The 20,236-nt window shown below is 46.0% G+C and overlaps 2 protein-coding genes across 6 annotated transcripts in view; both read left to right on the top strand.

Moving 5' to 3' along the window:
- The window catches only part of asap1a (ArfGAP with SH3 domain, ankyrin repeat and PH domain 1a), a 35,736-nt gene extending 25,689 nt beyond the window's left edge, over positions 1–10,047 (top strand). For all 5 annotated transcript variants that reach the window (XM_031563246.2, XM_042703755.1, XM_042703754.1 and 2 more), the window contains 18 exons: positions 318–387; positions 1,859–1,946; positions 2,436–2,484; positions 2,941–3,104; positions 3,311–3,444; positions 3,561–3,652; positions 3,774–3,960; positions 4,491–4,576; positions 4,793–4,908; positions 5,090–5,157; positions 5,486–5,593; positions 6,006–6,225; positions 7,011–7,163; positions 8,023–8,089; positions 8,223–8,287; positions 8,492–9,126; positions 9,620–9,742; positions 9,911–10,047. In XM_031563246.2, the coding sequence (XP_031419106.1) occupies positions 318–387; positions 1,859–1,946; positions 2,436–2,484; positions 2,941–3,104; positions 3,311–3,444; positions 3,561–3,652; positions 3,774–3,960; positions 4,491–4,576; positions 4,793–4,908; positions 5,090–5,157; positions 5,486–5,593; positions 6,006–6,225; positions 7,011–7,163; positions 8,023–8,089; positions 8,223–8,287; positions 8,492–9,126; positions 9,620–9,742; positions 9,911–9,985 (2,500 nt within the window). In that variant the 3' untranslated portion in view covers positions 9,986–10,047. The remainder of the gene's footprint in view (positions 1–317; positions 388–1,858; positions 1,947–2,435; positions 2,485–2,940; positions 3,105–3,310; positions 3,445–3,560; positions 3,653–3,773; positions 3,961–4,490; positions 4,577–4,792; positions 4,909–5,089; positions 5,158–5,485; positions 5,594–6,005; positions 6,226–7,010; positions 7,164–8,022; positions 8,090–8,222; positions 8,288–8,491; positions 9,127–9,619; positions 9,743–9,910) is intronic.
- Positions 10,048–10,219: 172 nt separating this feature from the next.
- The window catches only part of fam49ba (family with sequence similarity 49 member Ba), a 30,023-nt gene continuing 20,006 nt past the window's right edge, over positions 10,220–20,236 (top strand). Inside the window, exon 1 of the mRNA XM_012817525.3 lies at positions 10,220–12,793. The gene's annotated coding sequence lies outside the window, so the exon portion shown is untranslated. The remainder of the gene's footprint in view (positions 12,794–20,236) is intronic.

Genomic DNA, 20,236 nt, shown 5'->3' on the forward strand with positions numbered 1-20,236 from the left:
GATGATAGAGGGAGAGAGAGGATGATAGAGGAAGAGAGAGGATGATAGAGGAAGAGAGAATGTAAGAGGAGGGCTCTGCGGGGCGACAGTGGTACGGGGGGTAGAGAAGTCGTTTAGTAATCAGAAGGTTGCTAGTTCGATTCCCTGTCGAAGCGTCCTTGAGCAAGACACTGAACCCCTAATTGCTCCTGATGTGCAGTGTGCCATCAGTGTATATGTAAAATGTGTATACATCCTTGTAAGTCGCTTTGGATAAAAGCGTCTGCTAAATGACTAAATGTAAATGGCTCTGATGTGTTTGTTCTTCCTCCCTCCAGCCTCCGTAAGGTGTGGCAGCGCAGGAAGTGCTCCGTGAAGAATGGCATCCTCACCATCTCCCACGCCACGGTGAGCATCCGCCCGCCCGCATGTCTCACTGTCTTCATCCACCCCCTGGTTCGCGCACTCTCACTCCCCTGCACTCTCACTCCCTTGCACTAATGGCCACATTTACTAAGGCTGTTAAGTGTCCATATGAATCCCCTGCTGCTTGGGCCCTCATTCCGGGCCCTTGGCTGAGCCAGACCTACCTTGCCACTTTTCAACGCGCCGTGTTGTGAGAGCTACAGTTTGAAGCTTAGACATGTCCGAAAAGAGCAACCGAGTGAAATGTTGACTTTAGAAATTTTATAATTTATACATTTTTATTAATTGTATAAGGCGGTGAAATGTATTTTTGAACGCTTCGAGCAGATTGCTCCTATCAGTGAACATTCTGAATCCCTGTTGGAATTGGAAGTGTGCTTCGCTGTGCTCCGCATTGCAAGTAGTTAGGAGCATAAATGTCAAACTCTCTGTAACCTCAGCTTACTTTATATGCTAGGCTTTAAGGAGGGTTTTTTCCTGTCCCTGTATGTTAAAACACACAACACAAACCTAAACAAAGCCCCACACTTCATCAAATAACCAAGGGCCCTTGGATCATCAGAATGTAGTACTCCCTTGCACTGATGATCACACACCTACACATTCCATATGCTCTCTCCACGTGTTTGGCTTGGCTAGACAGAGACCCAAAGATGGCACTTCATCACATGAGACTAAAATCAAAAACAGATGCAGTCTGTCTCAAGACCTGCCACCTCTCCGTACTCAGAGATGAGCTCTCTCCTGTTGCCGTAGTGACTCCCCCTCTCTCTGATCGGATCAGTGGGTGGGAGGTGTGGGGATGTTGGCCTGACACTTGCTCTCCCCCAAATGGCTAAAACACAGAGGGGGTTTGGTCGCGTACTCCCAAGCAATCAGCACTAGTTGGTGCATGGCAGGCACCAGCACACATACACACACAGTCATACACACACACACACACACACACACACACACACACACACACACACACAGTCATACACACACACACACACACACACAGACACACACACACACAGTCATACGCACACACACACACACACAGTCATACACTGGCACACACACACACACAGTCATCCACTTTCGTACAGAAATCAGCACATAGTTATACACTACCCACACACACACCCACACACCCGCCACAACTCCAGATACACCAACATTCTGATGCAGGAACAGCTTGTAGCCCTGGTCTGAAATGAACGGTCATTAGTGTTCCAATCCAATCCTGCCTCTGGGGAGCCGGAACATCAAGCATCATAGCATTTAGCGGCCAGTAGCACCACACTGCCCACCGTACCAGAACTTTCTCGTTCCGTAAGGCAGACTCTCGCTTCCATTTCCCATTTAAGTTCTCATGCAACCTCCTGTGGCCTCTCTCTCTCTAGTCCAACAGGCAGCCATTAAAGTTCTCATGCATCTTCTCTTCTGTGTCCTCTCTCTCTCTCTCTAGTCCAACAGGCAGCCGGTTCGGCTCAACCTGCTCACCTGCCAGGTGAAACCCACCGGGGAAGACAAGAAGTGCTTTGACCTGATCTCCCGTGAGTACACAGAGGAGGATGCAGGGGCTGTGGGGGGTGGGTGGGGCTGGGAGAGAAGCGGAGGGGGGGGGGGGCGGGGGGGGTCGGTTGAGGTGACAGGGTCAGGGTGGGGGTGCACTGAGGGAAGTGCAGTAGTGCAGGGGGATGCACTGTACGCTTCTGTGGTCACCACCATCAAACCTATCAACTTCCTCTTTTCTTTTAGTGACATGCTCTAATTGTTCAGTAGATCTCTCTCTTTCTCTTATTCTCTCTCTCTCTCTCTCTTTCTTTCTGTCTCTCTCTCTCCCTCTCTCTCTCTCTCTCTCTGTCTCTGTCTCTCTCCCTCTCCTTCTTTCTCTCTCTCTCTCTCTCTCTCTTTCTTTCTCTCTCTCTCTCTCTCTCTCTCTCTCTCTCTCTCTTTCTTTCTGTCTCTCTCTCTCTTTGGTTTGGTAGTCTGTGCCTGGTAGTCCCACTGAGTCTAATGATGTTTCTGTTCCTGCTTCACAGACAACCGCACATATCACTTCCAGGCAGAGGATGAGCAGGAGTTTGTGATGTAAGTGACAGTGAAATAACTGGGCCTGTTTCTGTTCGGGTGGATTCATTATTGATTTTAAAACAATATTTAAAGGAATCTCATCTTTAAGGCATAAATAACGGCTCAATTTTGACCTCAGATGCTGCACTAACAAACTGCTGTGCTTCACGGTTGTAGTGTAACATTTGCCTGCTGGGATTCTGCTGATGCCTCTGTGTTTCTCACATGTGCTGATTAGACTCCATCAGAAGTGCCGCAGGACTTGTCTTGATTTTGTCTTGATTTTGTTCTGTGTGTGTGTGTGTGTGTGTGTGTGTGTGTGTGTGTGTGTGTGTGTGTGTGTGTGTGTGTGTGTGTGTTGTGTGTGTGTGTTGTGTGTGTGTGTGTGTGTGTGTGTGTGTGTGTGTGTGTGTGTGTGTGTGTGTGTGTGTGTGTGTGTGTGTGTGTGTGTGTGTGTGTTTGTGTGTTTTGCAGCTGGATCTCTGTGCTGACCAACAGTAAGGAGGAGGCCCTGAATATGGCCTTTCAGGGCGGCCAGAGTGCCGGGGATGACACCTTTGAGGACCTGACCAAAGCCATCATAGAGGACCTGTTACGCATGCCTGGCAATGAAGTCTGCTGCGACTGTGGGGCTCCTGGTGAGCTTCTCTTCCTCTGCTTTTCTCTCTCTTCCTCTTCCTCTCTAAAACTCTTATCATAAGGATTGTTGGAGGCCCGTTAGCACAGATGCTAGGAATGCCTTATGCGCCCCCTTGTGTCTGTGAAGTGAACTGCGGCGCAAATTATGACCTGCAGAGCGTGCTCCATCTCCATTCACTCCTGTCCTCATTGTGGTCCTCTTCAGAGCCCAAATGGCTGTCCACAAACCTGGGCATCCTGACCTGCATTGAGTGCTCTGGAATCCATCGGGAGATGGGGGTGCACATCTCACGCATTCAGTCCATGGAGCTCGACAAACTAGGGACCTCAGAACTCTTGGTGAGCCACATGCTTCGCGGCAGCTTCGGTGACTTTGTCCATGACATTACAATTATATAACCTTTATTTTGTTGAAATGTTAAGATGTCAGACCCTGCTTCTTGTTCTCCACACAGCTGGCCAAGACTGTAGGGAATAGCAGTTTTAATGAGATTCTGGAAGGGCATCTTCCCAGTCCTTCACCAAAGCCCACACCAACCAGTGACATGTGAGTACCTCAGAGATTTGCCATGCAGAGCATTGATGTAACCCGTAGCCAATCCGCTGACCGTAAGCCGCCGCCGCCGCCGCTGTGATTGACGGCGCTGCTCTGCGGCCTGTGCCTGCAGGACTGAGAGGAAGGAGTACATCTACGCCAAGTACGTGGAGCACCGCTACGCCCGCCGGACGGCCTCCACGGCGACGGCGCGCCAGGGCGACCTGTACGAGGCGGTGCGGACGCGCGACCTGCCGGGGCTCATCCAGCTCTACGCCGACGGGGTGGAGCTGACCGACCCCTTTCTGGAGGCCGGACAGGTGAGGAGGATCACTTCACAGAGGGGGGAAAGAGCTCCACGCTTTAGGCTTGGACAGATATGCCTTTAGGAGCACTATGCTTACAGGATTAGGATAATGACAGGAACATAATCAGCATATTATTACTATCCATCCTAATCCTTCTCTCCCTGAATACATATAATTGTTAAATATGTTGATGTATTGCAGAATATGAGCAGGCTGTTTCTTTGTGCATGTCTGTACTGTACTGTAATTAGCTTTGGATAAAAGTGTCTGCTAAATCAATGAATGTGAACGTAAATGTGACATGTTTGGAGAAAGCATCATAGTCCCACACTTTTCTATGGATTCGTCACTAGAACATTTTTGATTCATCCAGTCAAGGGCTTTATGATTGATTATGTGATGAGCTGAGTCTGTGGTGTTAATGTAGGAGTTAGGAAGGTCACCTTTAATCAAGGTTTTAGCTCAATCTAGTTGGATGTGTCAGCTTTGTTGTGTTAAAAAACACATGTCTGGTAAAAAAAACTAAACAATGTTTCTGACAGGACCCTGGGGAAACCGCCCTACATTTTGCTGTCCGAACCGCAGACCAGACATCTCTTCACCTGGTGGATTTCCTCGTCCAAAACAGGTAACACAACAACCCTACAGTTATCACATGTGCATTTCACTTGCAAATAAACTCTGAGGGGTGAAAGGTCATGCTATTACAGACATGTGTTTCCATTATGCCACCTGCTAACCTATAGATACTATACATACATACACATATACATATACTATTGTTCTGCTCCTACTGGATGTGATGGGGGTGAGGGGGTGACGCCGGGTGTGTTTGCATTCACAGTGGGACCTTGGACAGGCAGACTGACAGTGGGAACACAGCTCTCCACTATGGCTGCCTCTATGAGAAACAGGAGTGTCTCAAGCTGTTGCTCAGGGGCAAACCAGCCATTGATATTGGTGAGTCAAGTCCTCTTACTTAGCAGATATCTGGTGTCGTTGGCCACTGACCAGCAAAGACATATCTACTGAATGGCTCCTGTGTCAGTATGTTGGTAGTCTGAATTACTGTTACGCATGTGCAGTTCAGTTCAGTTGTGGTGGTCCTGATGTTGTCATGTGACATCCTGTTTGACTGCAGCCAACCAGAATGGAGAGACTGCCCTGGACATCGCCAGGAGGCTGAAGAACTCCCAGTGTGAAGAACCTGTGAGTGTCCTCTGACCGGCCCATGTGGTGTAATCACTAAACCTGAGGATGTTTTCTTTTTCTAGTAATAACATCCTCTTTACTTCTGAACTATCTCTCCCTCTCTCTCTCCCTCTCTCTCTCTCTGTCTCTCTCTCCCCCTCTCTCTCTCTCCCTCTCTCTCTCTTGTCTTTCTCTTTCTCTCTCTCTCCCTCTCTCTCTCTCTCCCTCTCTCTCTCCCCCTCTCCCTCTCTCTCTCTCCCTCTCTCTCTCTCCCTTTCTCTCTCTCTCCCTTTCTCTCTCCCTCTCCCCCCGCCCCACCTCTCTCTCTGTCTCTCTCTCTTTCTAGCTTCTGGAGGCTGCAGCAGGGAAGTTCAACCAACATGTTCACGTGGAGTACGAGTGGAACTTGCGTCTGGAGGAGATAGATGAGAGCGACGATGACCTGGATGACAAGGTCCGACTTACTCCAAACTGCTTTCAGTGCATGTTTTCTGAGAGAATAACCATGTTTTATGCCCTTGTTTATAACAGTTTAACAGTATAACTTACGAGGACTCATATTCATACAAAATATTAATAGCAGTCCTAACTTTAAGAGTCTTTATGAAGAGAGCTGTCATACTGACTCTGCATCATTAAGTGTCTTTAGGTGCTAACGTGCTCCCTGCTCCTGTGCACTGCAGCCCATCTGCATCAGTAAGGGTCTTTAGGTGCTAACGTGCTCCCTGCTCCTGTGCACTGCAGCCCATCTGCATCAGTAAGGGTCTTTAGGTGCTAACGTGCTCCCTGCTCCTGTGCACTGCAGCCCATCTGCATCAGTAAGGGTCTTTAGGTGCTAACGTGCTCCCTGCTCCTGTGCACTGCAGCCCAGCCCGGTGAAGAAGGAGCGCTCCCCGCGGCCCCAGAGCTTCTGCCACTCCTCCAGCGTGTCCCCCCAGGAGAAGCTGTCCCTGCCGGGCTACCTGGGCCACAAGCAGCGGCTCTCCTACGGGGCCTTCGCCAACCCCGTCTACAGCACCTCCACCGACACGCCGGCCTCCCCCGGAGCCGACGGACCCTCTCTGACCAGCAGAGGCGCCAGTAAAGGTAGCCGTGCCTCCAGGCTTATCTATCTAGCTGTTTGTTGACTTGTTTTTGTTTGTGTGTGCAAGTATGTGATGTAATTACTGTACTAAATAATGTGGTCTAAACTGTCAAGAATGCTGTGTAATGTACTGAACCTGAAATCAATCCACACACAGTACCTAATTTAAAAGAAAAGCAGAAAAGACTGTCTTGATTGTGTATTTAGATGTGTATTTAGATGTGTATTTAGATGTGTATTTAGATGTGCAAAGTGTACCATGGCTCTTTAACTGTAGTGTATTCAGTTAATCAGTTTGCTATGTACAATGTGTAGCCCCAAGGCAGTGTCAGAGACATTGCTGTGGAACTGGACACACAGGTTGTAGATAATCCCCCAGTCACACCTGCATAAAGACCGGCTCCGCTGCCGATCTCTCTGTCTGGTTGCGTAAGACCTGCTGCTGGAATTGAAGGCTGCAGGCCTTTTTCCCTTTCACTTACTCATACAGGACGACACCCTAACCCTCGGGGCTGGAACCTCTGTAGGCCTTGTCTGTGGTTTGTACATCAAAGATTTGGAGAACAAAATGTGTTTAGGTGACATGTTTCTTGCTTAGGGAGTCCATGTGAAGGAATTAGAATGTATAGACATATGGCGTGTAGCTCTGAATAAAATCAGCAGGCAAATGATTAAATGGCTGTATTCTCCAACCCTAAACAGTGATTGATCATCTTCTCCCTCGATACGGTACTCTTCTCCTTCGGTTGTCTCACCATTCTCCTCTTCACTGTTACCTATCCTCTAGGCACCTCCTCAGGCCCCCCCACCTCCCTCCCCCTGGGCTCCCAGCCGTCAGCAGGAGGAAGTGGCACCCTGTCCAAGAAGAGGGCCCCACCTCCTCCCCCGGGACACAAGCGCACGCTCTCCGACCCCCCCAGCCCTGTGCAGCAGAGCAAAGGTGAGCCCTTCATACCACGCTCAACACACCTCCACTGATCCAGCATCAGTCCACTCATCAGCCTTCATACCACGCTCAACACACCTCCACTGATCCAGCATCAGTCCACTCATCAGCCTTCATACCACGCTCAACACACCTCCACTGATCCAGCATCAGTCCACTCATCAGCCTTCATACCACGCTCAACACACCTCCACTGATCCAGCATCAGTCCACTCATCAATGGAGAGTTAGCCTTGTGGTGTTTGTGGTAGTAGAGGTTGAAGTCTGTAGTGGCTGTGGCTGACGGCTAGCATGAACTTCTCTGATTCTGCAAACTAACAGCAGATGGTAGTGACAGTGGATATAGTGTGGAGATATTCATTCACAAAACACAGAACGCTATGTAAATCCATGTGATCAGCAGTAAGCTTGGGAAATATTGTTAATGAAAAACATTGTACAATGAATAAATATTGTTACTGAAAAAAGTTAAATTGTAAAAAAAATTAAAAAAATAAATACAAATGATGTACATTATATTAGATTTTTTTGTCTTGTTTTAAATACATAAAAATAATGACAACAAAAGCAATATGGATGCCACACCTTCTCTGCTTGGACCACTAGTAACACTTTCAGGAAGTGGTATTCGCTTGCCTCTTGCTTCTTTTCTTGTTACTTATTTGCGAGTGCTCCAGTCATAAGTTGAGTGGCACTTCCACAGGAAGTGTTACACTTGGGCCACCTCTGCCCTGCTCGGCTGCGTTTCGTGCTGTGCAGATGTAAACAGAAACGCTGCTGACATTCACCCCGCCTGTGCTTCCTCTTTTCTCTCACTTCCTCCTCTTATTCGTGCTCTTCTTTGCACTCGCAGGCAGCGAGTCGACTCCGCCGCCAACGAGCAGGACTTCACCCGCCAACAAGTTCGAGCAGCAGCAGAGGTATCTGTGCTATACGCATGCTCCATGCACACACATTATTACCCGTTTTATAGGGAGTCACGTGAACCATTTCCTCACAAACTACTGGCTATGCATATCTTTGTCATTTTATGCTTCCTTCTTTTTTTTTAAGCACTACATCAAGCAACACTAAATCCACACTTGGTCCAAGGGTTTTACCTAAACTACCTCAGAAAGGTGAGCTATTGAAATGTTTTGACAGTAGTATCATTGGGAAGATAATGCTAATACAGCACAGTGGTAGTCCTCAGAAACCCAGGCAGGCTTTCTTAAACTATATCAGTTCAATGTGATTATTATTTGTTTGACTCCCTTACTAACATGGGCAAAGAGTGACACAGGTACCAAAACGTATCCCTATCATAATCCTCTCTCTTTCAGTGGCACTGCGGAAGATCGACACAATCCACCATCCTTCAGTGGACAAGCCCGGAGGCTCCTGCCCAGAGCTGCTTCAGAAGCAGCTGCAGTCAGTAGAGAACAACCCCAGGCCCTCTGACCTCCCTGCTAGAGCTCCTCAGCCTGCAGAGAGACCTCAGCCTGCGGAAAGACATCAGCCTGCAGAGAGACCCCAGCCGGCAGAGAGACCCCAGCCGGCAGAGAGACCCCAGCCGGCAGAGAGACCCCAACTTGGAGACCTGCCCCCTAAGCCCCATGTGTTAGACCTCCCACCCAAGCCCCAGCTCTCCGACTTGCCCCCGAAGCCTCAGCTGTCAGACCTGCCCCCGAAGCCTCAGCTGTCAGACCTGCCCCCCAAACCTCAACTCAAGGACCTCCCGCCCAAACCCCAGCTGGCCGACATGCCCCCGAGGCCCTCGGTCTCGGAGGCCACCGCAGCAGCCAGACAGGCCCCGCAGGAGGAGGCCACAGCAGCACCCAGGCTGCAGCAGCAGGCAGAAGCACAGTCCTCCACCCAGCAGGAGGAGCTGTCTCCCCGACAGGCCAGTGAGGACACCAACGGTGCACCGGGCGGGGCAGTGGAGATGCCGGTGCCACTGCCACGCAGGATCAACTCGGTGAGTGGGAGGCTCCCGTCCACGCAGTTTCCCTTCTAGTTAAACATAGTTTCCCTTCCACTTAAATACAGGTGGTGAAGAATGAGATTTCTTTCCCTGGCCTGAATTTATGCATTGTGGCATTGAGTTTTAAAAGTATACGTCTATGTGTAAATACATATATACATATTCCTACATTTATAGGAAAGCAATGTTTTTCCTTCTTGTGCCAGTGCAAGGCCCTCTCGACCAAACCCTGAAAATCTGTAGGATTTTCACTACAAATGCAAAAAAAACTCAAATGCAATGTTACAGTCAAATAGACTGCAGTCTCCCCCTGCAATATTGGAGTCTGTGGTTCATTCTAGAATGTAATAACCCTGCAATAACATCCCAAATGCCAAGGGAGGTCTGTGCACCAACTATACATCCAGCAAACTGTAGAAACCCGAGATAGTTCTGAGCCATGACTCAACTGTGTGGTGAGTGTCCATCTGTCTGCACATTCCACCAGGTCAAGACCAAATCCAAGCGGGTGAAGACCATCTATGACTGTCAGGCGGATAACGAAGACGAGCTGACCTTTGCCGAGGGAGAGGTCATCATGGTGACAGGAGAGGAGGATCAGGAGTGGTGGGTGAGTAGAGACGCCATTTCATGTTTCACTTCTCAGTGTTGTGACGAGAATGGAAGCCAAAGTCCACGTGACTAGTCAGTTGTCTCTTTATCAGTTTGCTCTCTATCAGTTTGTTTTTTTAACCCCCCCCCTACCTTCACTGTCTCTCTCACCTTCTTCATCTTCCAGATTGGACACATAGAAGGCCAGCCTGAGCGGAGAGGCGTATTCCCCATGTCCTTTGTGCACATTCTGTCCGACTGACAGTGTGACTGAACAGTGTGAGGCCCCTCTCTCCCCTCCCTCTCTCTCTCTCTCCCTCTCTCTCTCTCTCTCTCTCTCTCTCCCTCTCTCTCTCTCCCTCTCTCTCTCTCTCTCCCTCTCTCTCTCCCTCTCTCTCCCCCTCCCTCTCTCTCTCTCTCCCTCTCTCTCTCTCTCTCTCTCTCCTCTCTCTCTCTCCCTCTCTCTCTCTCTCTCTCTCTCTCCCTCTCTCTCTCTCTCTCTCTCTCTCTCTCCCTCCCTCTCTCTCTCCCTCTCTCTCTCTCTCTAGCACAAGCCCTCTCATAGCCCTCCCACTGGGATCGTGGGCATAGCCTCTGTACATAGCTGCTGTAACCCAAACCAAGTCTTCAAGAGCCTAAGACTCGTCCAAGGTGTCAGCCCAGCCTCCCTGCACCTGAAAGGGTTTAAATATGTATACCAATTATGTGTTGTTAAAAAGGAATAAATACAACTGTTATCCTGCCTACCAGTATTACCGTAGCCATAGCGACCCGGCATGCTGCCAAACAGGGTTTGCGGTAGCTATCCATCGGAATCTAGCACTTAACATTTTTTCAGTGTACGCTGTAAACTGTATGTACGTATATGTGTATACATATAGAAGCGATATGTATGTCCATTTCAAACGTGTGTACGTGTACATAAGATATGCACACACGTTATGTATGTTATGTATATGTATCTACCCATGCAGATACACTTCTGTGTAGATGTGACACCCCCCCCCATCCCAGGCTGGGATGTCTGCTCCTATTGGTTCCGAGGTTTAAAATATCATCTCTAGTGTTCCTGAGAAAGTTCACAGAGGGCCATTACATTTGAATTAAATTAAAAAGAAATATATATATTAACTATTATTATTATTAATAAAATGCTTCGATTTCCCACATGTAATTATAGTGGCATGCTGACCAGGGAAGAAAATGAAATATTATATCCGATTTTTAATCTTTCGAAACATCTCATAGCGCATCTTCTAAACACACGATAAAATGACATAAACCACTCGTGAAGCTAATCTGGCTTAGCCGCTTGCTTGTTAGTATTCAGAAGACCATCCCCTCAGCTCACTGCACCTATAGTGGGCTTTACTGAGTGGATGACGACGATGCCACAGCTGACATGGCTGGCTGCCGTGTCGATTGTTGTGATCTTTTCGCAGCCTAAACTGCTCCGATCTCCCTGGATCCATTTTCACAACCAGCCAAACTGATGTCATGACATGCCTCTGGGGACGGCTCTCTTTTCCTTGTAAGGGGGTTCTGTTTGGTTTTTGGCGTTAAGACATAAATGGCAATGCTTGAAAAACATTGGAAGGCTTGCTGGTTTTAACCGTAGGCCTACCACACCCAATGCAAAAACCCTTGTCACATAGTGTGGTTTCATTGAACGACACCACCCGCAATGCAAGGCAGGTACCCAAGCTCACGTTTGCTGAGTTCAGGAAGTGTTTTTTTTTCTTTATGGCCTCTGGTCAAAGTGTACTGTGGAATGTTTTTTGTTTAAAAAAAAAATGTTTTTGTTTTTTTACAGTTGTTTATTTTGGTGTGAGATTTTTTTTATTGTTTGTTTGTTTCATCCTTGTTTATTTGGCTTTGTGTGAGATTTGCAGCAGTGAGTGACTGAGGTTTCAGAATGACTAAGAATGACCTCTCTGCTGCCTCTCTGTGTGGTACCAGGCAGGGAGACTGGCTCACACTTTTAGGTTCTTTAACAAGTGGTTGGTGTAGTTACAAAAGACAGTGTATTGACGAATGCTTCCTGTAGTCAGTTTGGTGTTTAAGATATTTCACATATAGGCTTTCGGTGGGTCGGTAAGAAAGGGAGACACATCCTACCCTCATAGTGTTGGAAAAAAAAAGAAAAAATATTTCCTCTGTTAAATAGGCTGTCAGCACAATTTCTATAACTAATGGGTATTAACCACATAAACAACAGTAACAACAAAAAGAACTAACACGACAAAGGTTTTTAGATCCATCAGCTACTGTGGTGCTCTGCTAAAGAAAACAGTATCTTTTGAAAAATGTGTGTTTGTCACTGATGTACCATTCCTGTATTGTGTAAATTTGAACTTCATAATGAGCCCATAATTGGACCAAACGTGTGCCAGTATTGTTTTAATGAAGACGTAGGATTTTCACTACCAGAGACTGATATAATAGCTTTTGTTCAACATGTGTCATTCCTTTATGTAATGCTGGATCCAGTATGGTGAAATGGCCGGTGTGGCTATCACTACTTTTTACATGTTTTGTTGTGAGAGAAGCTGAATGAATCCTATTGATTTTTAATCCTTTAATTAGGATGCAAGATGTATTTCCATGCAGTCCCATTCCTTTGATTTGTCTGTGTTTGCTGCACTGTATGTTTAGTCAAGAAGGAACTTGCAATTGAGTTGAGTACAGTAATAAAGATTTTACGTTGAAAGCACGACTATTTTCTTTTTTTTAATAAACTAAGTTTACAGTATATGTAGGCTATTTCGTTTTAAGTGCCGGCGTAACGCACACGTTCCAGCGAGCACAAATGACAAACATTCATTTTGCCGCCTCTAGAACTAGATGTTATTACACCACTTCCTATCCGTAAATCAATTCCTTTTATAGTGTGAAGGACTGCCTCTTTGAGACTGAAAGCACCGAAGGACTAGAGCAAATGACAGCACACGTTTATGATTGGCCAACCCGGAACCTACTAGACGTTTCATCTCCACAATGAGTTTTTGAGTTATAGTTTATTACTTGTTAGAGTGTGCGTTTCGAGGTCAACATTGCATCGCGAGTGACGGTAAGGTGTCCACGTTACTTATGCGTAATCAGTGAGTAATTTATCAGTAGCAGATGACTACATTTTGGTTGAATTTCAAGTTCATCACCTTTCGAGGTGCGTAAGTGGCGTACGGCAGTGCAACCTGATGAAACAACTTGTTTTCCCCTCGTGTTGCAGTCAAATATCTAAAACAAAAACATTCTGGAAGTGTAGAAGTAACTGGCCTGTCTTATATTAATGGGTTTTTTTCTAATGCTTATAAACAGTAATGAATAATTCGTGTACGCAAAGAACATTTCGTCACGTAGAGAAGAAATGCTAATAGAACTACACCCAAGTCGGTAGGTAGCGTAATACTTCAGTGTATCGGTGGTGAAGGTAAATGTGTATGCCATGTAAATGCAAACGCAAACAGGTGAAAGCAAACAAGTTTGTACGTTCAGATGCCAGTGCGTCTGAACGGAACGAATAGTGCGAAATGGCTGCAAATTCAAACTTCCTCTGTGTCAAGTCAGATCATGCCACTTCCTGATTTTGTTTATTCAAAACAGGCATTTTATTCTTTCATTATTGTACAATACGTGGTAACCGTAACTACCACTGAACTAGTGTTATAGATGCAGGTTTCGTTTTTGATTGTGTAATCATTTTAAAATGGTTTGTTTTGAAAATTATTTGATAAGGACTTCTTATAGGCATCTGTTGTATTATAAACTCAATTATACCATTGTTGTTGCTTTTGAACAGTTTTGGGAATGAAATCTCATGTGCGTTTTTGGAATTTCACTGATAATCATGTGAATGTTGTTGTTTTCTTAACGGAAAATCCTTTAATTAGGCTTATGCTAGTCTTTAAGACTACATCTGATTTTGATGGGGCCACTTTGCATCAGAGGACAAAGTAGTGTGTCTAATATTATCTATATATCTAATTGTCTAATATAACATACAGAACCGGTTTGGTCTTGCTTATGGTGTAAGCTGTCTGTTTTAAGTGTACACCACTCCCCCTTGCCTAAATTAGAAAACGAAAGGCACGTTCGATCTTCTTCAATCTAGGAAGTAAAACACTGGCATGGTATATTGCAAGGCAGTGCAACCTGCCAAAAAAGCTATTTAGCTTATTCTATACTGACTCAACTGAGATGAAAACTTCATCAAATGCTGTGTTGTGCACAGAGTGAATATGTGGGGGACTGCTGAGTTTACAGTATATCAGATTCCCTCTACAGACTGATCAGGCTCAAGCATCATGCTTGACACTGAACACCCTGTCAGTTCATTAAAAGTAGCCCTTGATCAGCAGCAGAGAGCAGGCGTGTGTGACTGTGTGTGTGTGTGTGTGTGTGTGTGTGTGAGAGAGAGAGTGAGTGTTTGTGTGTATGTGTGTGGGAGTGTGTTCTCTGTTCGGCAAGGAGTGTTTTGAGCCACTGAGTCTACCCCACTGATGACACTGCTACATTGGGAGTCCCAGTGGCAGGGATGTAATGGTCCTCTTCTCAGTATGTTCCATGACGTTGTGCTCATTATATTCCTTATATTAGGTTGGAGCTGTTTTTACAGCCATTGCCAACAGTCCGGTAAATCATTCTGAATGCTGTGTGTTCTATATGTTAGCTCAGTCATTGTACGTACGTAGAGCTCCTATAGATATAGTATAACAGAAAGGGGGCTTCCCTGTGCTTTGAAACATTTTTTTCTTAAACATTATAATTATTCTGTGGAGGTCTAGGACAGGGTTTTGTCATTTTGCCTCTTTCTGGGTGTGATGATAACAACATACTGGAGGTGCTACTGTGTGCTTCCTGACATGACCTGACATCTAGCCTATTGGTTCTAGCAGCTTTTGTGTTATTTTTAAGCGGTTTCTATTTTAGCCGAATGAGACAGCTACTAGGCCAGGCTGAACTGAACTGCAATAGTGAATATGCATGTGCTTCAACAGGAGGAGCAACATTGTGTGTGTGTGTGTGTGTGCGTGTGCGTGTGTGTGTGTGTGTGTGTGTGTGTGTGTGTGTGTGTGTGTGTGCAGGAGAGAGAGAAAGGGAAAGAGAGGGGAGTTTGTGAGTGCTCACACTTGTATGGTCATGCTAGGGGAAGCGTGTTCGTACAGGTCTGATGGTTGAGGCTGACATCAATCCCTCTTGTTCCTGCCTGTGGCATTTTTCCCCTGCCTTTTCTCTGCAGCAGCAGCAGTCGTTAAGCACTGGAGTGCCCTTGTTGAGGAGGGGACACACTTGTGAAAGTGCCTGAACTTAATGCAGTTACTCTGAGAGACTAGAACACTGTACATTTCAACGGTGAATGAATGGAATATCTCAAAAGTCGTTTCTTGTTTTTTTTTTTTTTTTTTCAAGAGAAACTAATGCCCACGGTTTGTCACGTCAGCTGCATGTGCACAGTTTCACACATAGTTGCTTCCTGTGTGCTGCAAATGAACAAATGAACAAAATACGCGAGAGAGCGTTTGAGAGAGCTAAATACGTCAGAGAGCATTTGAGAGAGCTAAATACGCGAGAGAGCATTTTTGACTTTGACTTTGGCTGGCGAAGGTGAGAAGCCTCTTAGCTGTGGGCTTCAGATCCAACATTTTGTCTCAAGAAGGGAGAGGAAATGGGCTTTTTTATCACTGTGAAGAGGCAGAGTTTCAGTTCCTCCAGTCAGCACTTAGATCTCTAATAAAATCCCTAACAGGGATTAGAATGGTGACAAATTGTGCAGAGTAAAAGCATGTCTGTTGTTCATGCAAATCCAGTTGCTTCAAGCGTCTTGAGTCAGCCAAGCGCAGCACAGTACAACACAACACAGCACAACACAACACAACACAACACAGCACAGCACAGCACAGCACAGCACAGCACAACACAACACAGCATAGCACATCACAGCACAGCACAGCACAGCACAACAACACAGCACAGCAAAGCACATCTCCAGACTCTTAGTTGAAGTTTATTTCTCTTTCTGCTCATTGAGAGGAGGATGGAGTGATTCCATGGTTTTCATATCTGTTCTCTGCTTAGATCTAGATCCTACCTCTAGATCCTACCTCTAGATCCTACCTCGCATACAGTTGTCTAATCACTGTGTGGAAAAGCATTATTCAGAAGCAGGAGGTCTTCAGAACATGTACTTTGTATTGATGACAAAAGGTTGTAAATAATGTATTAGCTCACTGGAATCACTGACTCAGCCTTTAAGCAGCTTCTGTTGATTTTCTGATAGAGAGAGATGTGGAGAGAGTCTATTTATATATTTGATAATGTTATTAATAATAATATTTTTATGTATTTATAATGCTTAAATATAATTAAAGTGGTTTACTGCTATTGCATGTTTATAAAGTCTTGTCAGGCTTATTGTTCCTCTACATTTAAAGCAACACTATACAACATTTTGCCTCTTTTTGAGGTATGTTTTTATGAGCTACTTCTTGAGCTACTACTATTGGTATCATCGGGTAGCAGTAAAAGCTTTCATCAGTGCCAACTGGGCTGTTGATGGTGTTTGCAAGGCTTCTCCGTGCTTTTTAGGTTGGTAGCTTGCTAGTTTTTGACCAAAACTCCATAATGCTGCTTTAAGATAAAGTTGTAAATGTTTGCATGAGAGCTGGGACTTTAAATTGTGTTGATGCCAGAACTGTATGCACGTGTTTACCTATATATGCCACGGGAAGGCCATGGGAAGGCCTTAAATACAGTTATATTTGACATGTAAACATCACTGCCTTTGATAGCACTTTATTGACCCACCATGAGCAATCAATGGAGCATAATTGTAGATGGTGCTGACAATGAGGAAATGAAATAGTCTGCTATTTGTGGTTAGGGGTCAGATTAAGCTCAGGTTCTGGGTTGATAAGTAGGTTGGGTGATGTAGTGTACTTTTACAGTTATTATTAACCACCCATTATGGGTCAACATCAAATATGAACTACATACACATCAAAGTTGCAGTTCCTTTAACAACCACAAGATGTCACAGTTATACCATGGATTGTGATGAAATTAAATGGTGCTGTTGATCAACATTCATCAATATTAATCAGTCTGTTCAACTTTTTCAATGTGGCTACTTAAAGCTATTACTTAAAATACTTACAAAGTAAATGAAAGCCAGAGGTTCTTTCTGGCTGCCCAGCCTATCATCAGCATTCTATTTTTTGACAGACATCATGGAGAGTCCCTCCATGATTTTGAACTTCTCTTAGCTCCCGCCTGGTCAGAGGCCGAGGCTAGTTGAGAAACCTCAGAGGATTGTCTATTAGAAGTGGGAGAAAGAATCACTACAGTGTAGTATCGCAATATTTTTCGGCACGATATATTTCTTTATTTAATATTACGGTTTGTTGGTACAATACATCTACTCCGATAACACGGCTTCTAAAGTCCACAAGATATTTTGTGTCACAGCGGAGTTCAGAACAAATTGACCGCGCCAAGATGGCTGCTGGGTTTCCCTGTTAAAGTTGAGTGTGTGGCTTTATTTTGGCTTTAAAATGGGAGAAAGAAATCGCAGTGTATTGCAGAATTGAATCGTAAAGAATCGCGACCATATTGTATGGTGGCCCAGATATGGTGATAGTATGGTATCATCACCTCTGTGGCAGCTCCCACCCCTAGTGTCTGTAGAGGGGTGTTTATGTGCTGCAGCTGAGGCTGTTCAGTGAGACTGCTTTACAGAAGCATTTGGTGACACGCGCCCATATTAAGCTTTGCTCTTGAGCAGATTATATTTGTACCTTTAAAAAAGTGTCAGTGCTAGATGTGATGGTATTGAATGCCTGTAGTCCCTTTCTGTGCCTCGTAAGGTGTGGAGGTGTAAGTGTGTTTTTGATGGTCCAATACTATATGATTGGTAAAGCAACTAGTCATGATATAGTCCAACAGCACTTCCTGACGCACTTATGTGCTCAACATTGTAAAAATGTTTTGATTTTGATCAAATCGGAGTAAAACATTGCCTGGTTGCATTCTTCACACTGTCCCATTCAAACGCCCTGGACACTCACCTCAGTGCATCCATGTCCTACCTGTTTGTCTTGGCTAAGAGGGGACTCCTGATCCAACTTTGTGTGTCTGTATTCCAGTGACATCTCCCATCTCCTGACTGTCTTTTATACATCCTCATGAGTGTCAGCTCAGCTGAGTGTCCACTGTGCCTCTGGCTCACGGCCTCTCTCTTGCTCACCTGAGAGCTGGCTCACGGCCTCTCTCTTGCTCACCTGAGAGCAGGCTCACGGCCTCTCTCTCGCTCACCTGAGAGCTGGCTCACGGCCTCTCTCTTGCTCACCTGAGAGCTGGCTCACAACCTCTCTCTTGCTCACCTGAGAACTGGCTCACGGCCTCTCTCTTGCTCACCTGAGAGCTGGCTCACGGCCTCTCTCTCGCTCACCTGAGAGCTGGCTCATGGCCTCTCTCTTGCTCACCTGAGAGCAGGCGCTAAAATGTGTTCAAAGAATGTTAAGTCACAGCACACACACTCTGTCGGTAGGAAAAGCGCTTGGAGTGTTGATTGTCAGGTGAGGTCAGGAGCCCCAAGGCACACATACCTCCCTTCTTGAGACATACCTCACATACAGTAGTCTACCATACCTCACATACAGTAGTGTACCATACCTCACATACAGTACTCTACCATACCTCACATACAGTAGTCTACCATACCTCACATACAGTAGTGTACCATACCTCACATACAGTAGTCTACCATTACACTGGGATCCATTGGGTTTGAAGATGGGCCTTGTTTTTTGAGAGACGTTTATTGCATGCATGGATGTCATTACAACTGGTGCTGGTTTCCCTTGTTCTGTACAGATGTCAGTAGACCACGTTGTTGAACAGTCTGCTGTGGGGCCAACTCTTCATTAGAGTGTTGTTTGGGAAATGTGTAGTAAAGGCCCTTCTAATTGGATTAATATCTCAAGCCAAGCACACCCCTCACAGTCTTAATCCAGATTTTGGCAGCTCGGACTGCAGTGATATCTCACTGATGATATGTCTCACACTGACTCACACTAAGTTTAATACTGAGTTTTTCAGTGTTCATTTGTAGCAGTGACTATAAGCCCTGTGTGGATAGGAACTCACCAGAACAAGTTTAGGTGATGCAGAGATCACAGCTGATATGTCTGTGTGAGGAGGCCTGGTGTGCAGACCTGCTGACCTGCTGACCTGAGAACTTCAGCTTGTGAACCTGGGTGTTCAGATCCCATTCATTCCTGGTCCTGAGAGAATGATCCTGCGGAAGGGCATAACGGAGCAGGGCAAGGCACAGGTGAGAGTGGGATGAGACCCAAGGAGTGGATCACTCATGTAGCACCCTGTTTAACATCTGTGGTGAGAGTACTCCATGCATCTGAGAGAGTGTTTAACATCTGTGGTGAGAGTACTCCATGCATCTGAGAGAGTGTTTAACATCTGTGGTGAGAGTACTACTCCATGCATCTGAGAGAGGCAGAGTATGTGAGAAACGTCCACCAGGGGGCGAGAGAACCCTTCCCAACTATATTAAATACTTTGCCTCGGGACAGTAACACACTATATGGTTGGCAGAGCAGAATATTATTACATGAAAAAGCATTTCATGCTTAAATCAGAATATCACTGAGTCTGGTTCTAAGTCTAGTTAATGCAAAATGTTAATGTCTAGTTAATGCAAATGCAATTGCCTGATTACATTTTAAAACATATTTACATGAATAGTGACATTGATTTCGCTTAACCACTCGACCGTCTCGGCAATAACATCACGATAATTATGATCCTGACGGAGACAGACAGGGGTATCAGATGCGACCAGACCAGACATGGATCCTCCTGATGTCAAAACAATAGTCATGGAGGAGAGGGGGGGGGCAGAGGCGGAGGGCAGCAGCTGCCAAGCCTCAAAGCGGGGCACTTCAGTGACACCTCTGCCTCCTTCCTCCCAGCGATGGCATCCGTCCGCCGGGCACGGGGCACGGGCGCAGCGCATGGCGCAGTGACGGGGCGCAGCGCATCGCATCGCATGCCTCTGCTGACATTCACAGGGGTGGGGGTGGAGGTGGGGGAGAGAGGGGGGAGGGGGTCTGGCATGGGTTTGTATATGTGTGTATGTGTGTTTGTGTGTGTGTGTGTGTGTATATGTGTATAGGATGTGTATGTATTTATATATATATATATATATATATCTAGGGTTCATTCAGAGTTGAACATGTTCAGTGTGTGTAGGTTTGTCTTGGGAAATGAGGCCAAAGGGTGGAGTGTGTTTATATCTGTGTATCTTAGCAGCGGAGTCTACCCTAGAGCAGAGTGGAGAGAGATGGAGAGAGAAAGAGAGAGAGATGGAGAGGAAGGGAGAGAGAGAGAGAGATGGAGAGAGAGAGAGGGAGAGGGAGAGAGAAAGATAGAGAGATGGAGAGGAAGGGAGAGAGAGATGGAGAGGAAAGGGGAGAGAGAGAGAGAGAGAGAGATGGAG

Source organism: Clupea harengus, chromosome 25, assembly GCF_900700415.2.
Source record: "Clupea harengus chromosome 25, Ch_v2.0.2, whole genome shotgun sequence".
NCBI lineage: Eukaryota > Metazoa > Chordata > Actinopteri > Clupeiformes > Clupeidae > Clupea > Clupea harengus.